Source organism: Capsicum annuum, chromosome 10 (assembly GCF_002878395.1).
Source record: "Capsicum annuum cultivar UCD-10X-F1 chromosome 10, UCD10Xv1.1, whole genome shotgun sequence".
NCBI lineage: Eukaryota > Viridiplantae > Streptophyta > Magnoliopsida > Solanales > Solanaceae > Capsicum > Capsicum annuum.
In genome coordinates, this window is record NC_061120.1 from 203,640,771 (window position 1) to 203,643,304 (window position 2,534).

The 2,534-nt window shown below is 37.8% G+C and overlaps 1 protein-coding gene across 1 annotated transcript; it reads left to right on the forward strand.

The window, feature by feature from the left end:
- Positions 1-1,205: 1,205 nt before the first annotated feature.
- LOC124887870 lies at positions 1,206-2,135 on the forward strand. The gene is made up of 2 exons (XM_047397789.1): positions 1,206-1,612; positions 1,763-2,135. The coding sequence occupies exons 1-2, from the start codon at positions 1,206-1,208 to the stop codon at positions 2,133-2,135; spliced, it is 780 nt and encodes a 259-aa protein (XP_047253745.1).
- The last annotated feature ends 399 nt before the right edge of the window (positions 2,136-2,534 follow it).

Consider the following 2,534-nt stretch of genomic DNA (forward strand, 5'->3'; position numbering starts at 1 on the left):
CGATCGTGCATATACTCGACATATACCACCAGCATAATCTATGATCGACTAAAGCTTAATTCTAGGAGATCTATTGCAAAATTTGTTCTAGTTTCTGGTAATTTCATGGGCAAATGGGAGGAGACTCCTAAATGTTAAAAGTACAAATCTTTTACTAAGGTGACATTGCCCATTGCTATTCGCCGCAACGGTTTATACGACGACTTGGTGCAAGCGTAATGGAGAGCGGGGATCTAGATTGTGCGTCGAGTAACGTGGTGATTAGTTATCTAATACATTCGAGTGAAAATGTGCATCCTACAATCATAAATAATGATAGACATGTGTCGTTGTACCTAATGGATGTTGGTGCTGATGGCTTTAGGCCTATTTTAAGAATAAATTGTAGATGAGAGGCCCTTTGAAGAACCATTGAATTCATCACCACCCCTACCTCATCCCTCGGTAATCGACGATGATTTCTACGATTATGAGAACGTGACGATCATCTAATGAATATGAAAGATGATTCTATAAATATGGAATACGATTCATTGGACTCGCAAGATGTGGAAGAAGATTGTGCAACGGGATCACAACCAAGTCATTCCTTTGCCGATGGAACTAATTTCTATTGTGATCAAACATTCGCTGACAAGAAAGAGCAGAAAATGCTACTAGACGGAGCATCGGTGAGGTAGTCTTTTAATTATATTACGGAGAAGAGCTGCACCAAATTTTTGAAGGTGAAATGTGTATCTCATGGTTGTGGATGGTTGTTGCGGCTGGTTGTTGTAGGAAAGAAAGTATAAATTCTCGGACAACTTTTGCATATTACACAGGTGCGATGTTGAAAATGCCACGGGCAGGCATAAGAAAATATCATCCAAGATCATTACTTCATTATGCGTAAATCATTTTCGTGATAGTAAGGGTCCAAGCATAACAGAAATTCAGAGGATTGTGTTTAGAGAGATGTATTGCAAAACAGTCTATTGGATGTGTTGGAAAGGAAGTGTAATTACAAAGAACACACGGATATGCTTGCTTGCCGAATTTTTCTCACATAGTAGAGTTATTAAATCCCATTTTTTCTTACTCTATCATGGTTAACAAGATGGATGGATCATTCGTGTATTGATTTTTAGAATTCAGAGCTTGCATACGGGGATATTTCCACATGAGAAAGGTAATTTCCATCGATGACACACATTTGTATGGCAAGTATGGGAGGGGGGTTATTGTTGAGTGCCATTGCACAGGACACCAAAAATCATATCTTTCCAATTGCTTTTTGTGTTGTGGATAAAGAGAACGATGCATCTTGGATCTTCTTCTTCGAGAAGTTGAAGTCTATAGTAGAAGATAAACCAGATCTATGTGTCATCTCCGATAGGCACATTAGCATTGTCAATGCCTTCTCTCGTGTTTACAGTCGTGCGCATCATGAACTTTGCATGAGGAACGTCGCTGAAAATCTTCATGTAAACCAACACTGTGGAGAGCATCTTTATCTATTTTACGCCGCGGTAAAGACTTATTCTTTTAATGAATTTAGCAAGCATTTTTCAAAATTAAAGAATAATTGCCCCGAGACAGCACATGTCCTTGAAAATATGCTTGATTTTGATAAGTAGAGTAGAGCACATTTTTCGGGCAATAGATTTGATGTGATGACCACAAACATCACCGAGTCGCTCAACTCAGTGTTGATGGATGAACGAGAGTAACCCATATCGTACATATTCAATTCGACTGCTAAAATATTTGGCGAAAATTTTAGGGAGCGGCATGCATTTTTCGGCATTTCAAATAATAAATTTGTGCCTTTTGCGGAAAAGATCCTAAAAAAAAATAAGAGTGCGACCAATTCCTTGTTTGTGACTAATGTGAATGAGGATCTCGACCAATTCACGGTGTTCGGTAATGGTGTTATTACTAAGGTCAATTTCTTGGAGAGAAGTTGTTCTTGTAGGAAATATGATTTGGTAAAACTGTCGTACAAACATACGATGGCCGCTTTGCGAGCAAAGTATGGCGATGATGAAGATTATGGTAACTCCATCTATGATTACTCTTCACCTATTTATAAAGTTGAAACTTACCTTCTTGCATACTCTGAATCTATTAACATTGTCTTCCTCGAGTCCGAATGAATTATGCCACGGGAATTGCACAACACGAAGATTGTTCCACCCTCCTACGATCCAAAACTTTGAAAGAAGAAAGTCAAACGTGTCAAGGGCGTTGGTAAAATAGTCAAGTCCAAAAGGAGGAATAAGTGTTTAGTATGCGAGAAATTCGAGCACAAAAGAACCACATGTAGCACGACCAACAAATGTTAGACAGGCTTTTTTTCTTCATTTGTAAAGCCACTATTTTGGGGGATAACTGTGCATTTCTGTAGAATTTAATATTCATTTGAAATCGATTATATTATTTGTCTACGGTAGACAACATCAATCTTTGATATTTATTTTACACGGTCTATTAAATAATTGTTAATGTATATATGATTACTCATCAAACACGTTATGTGAGTCTTTATACCATCA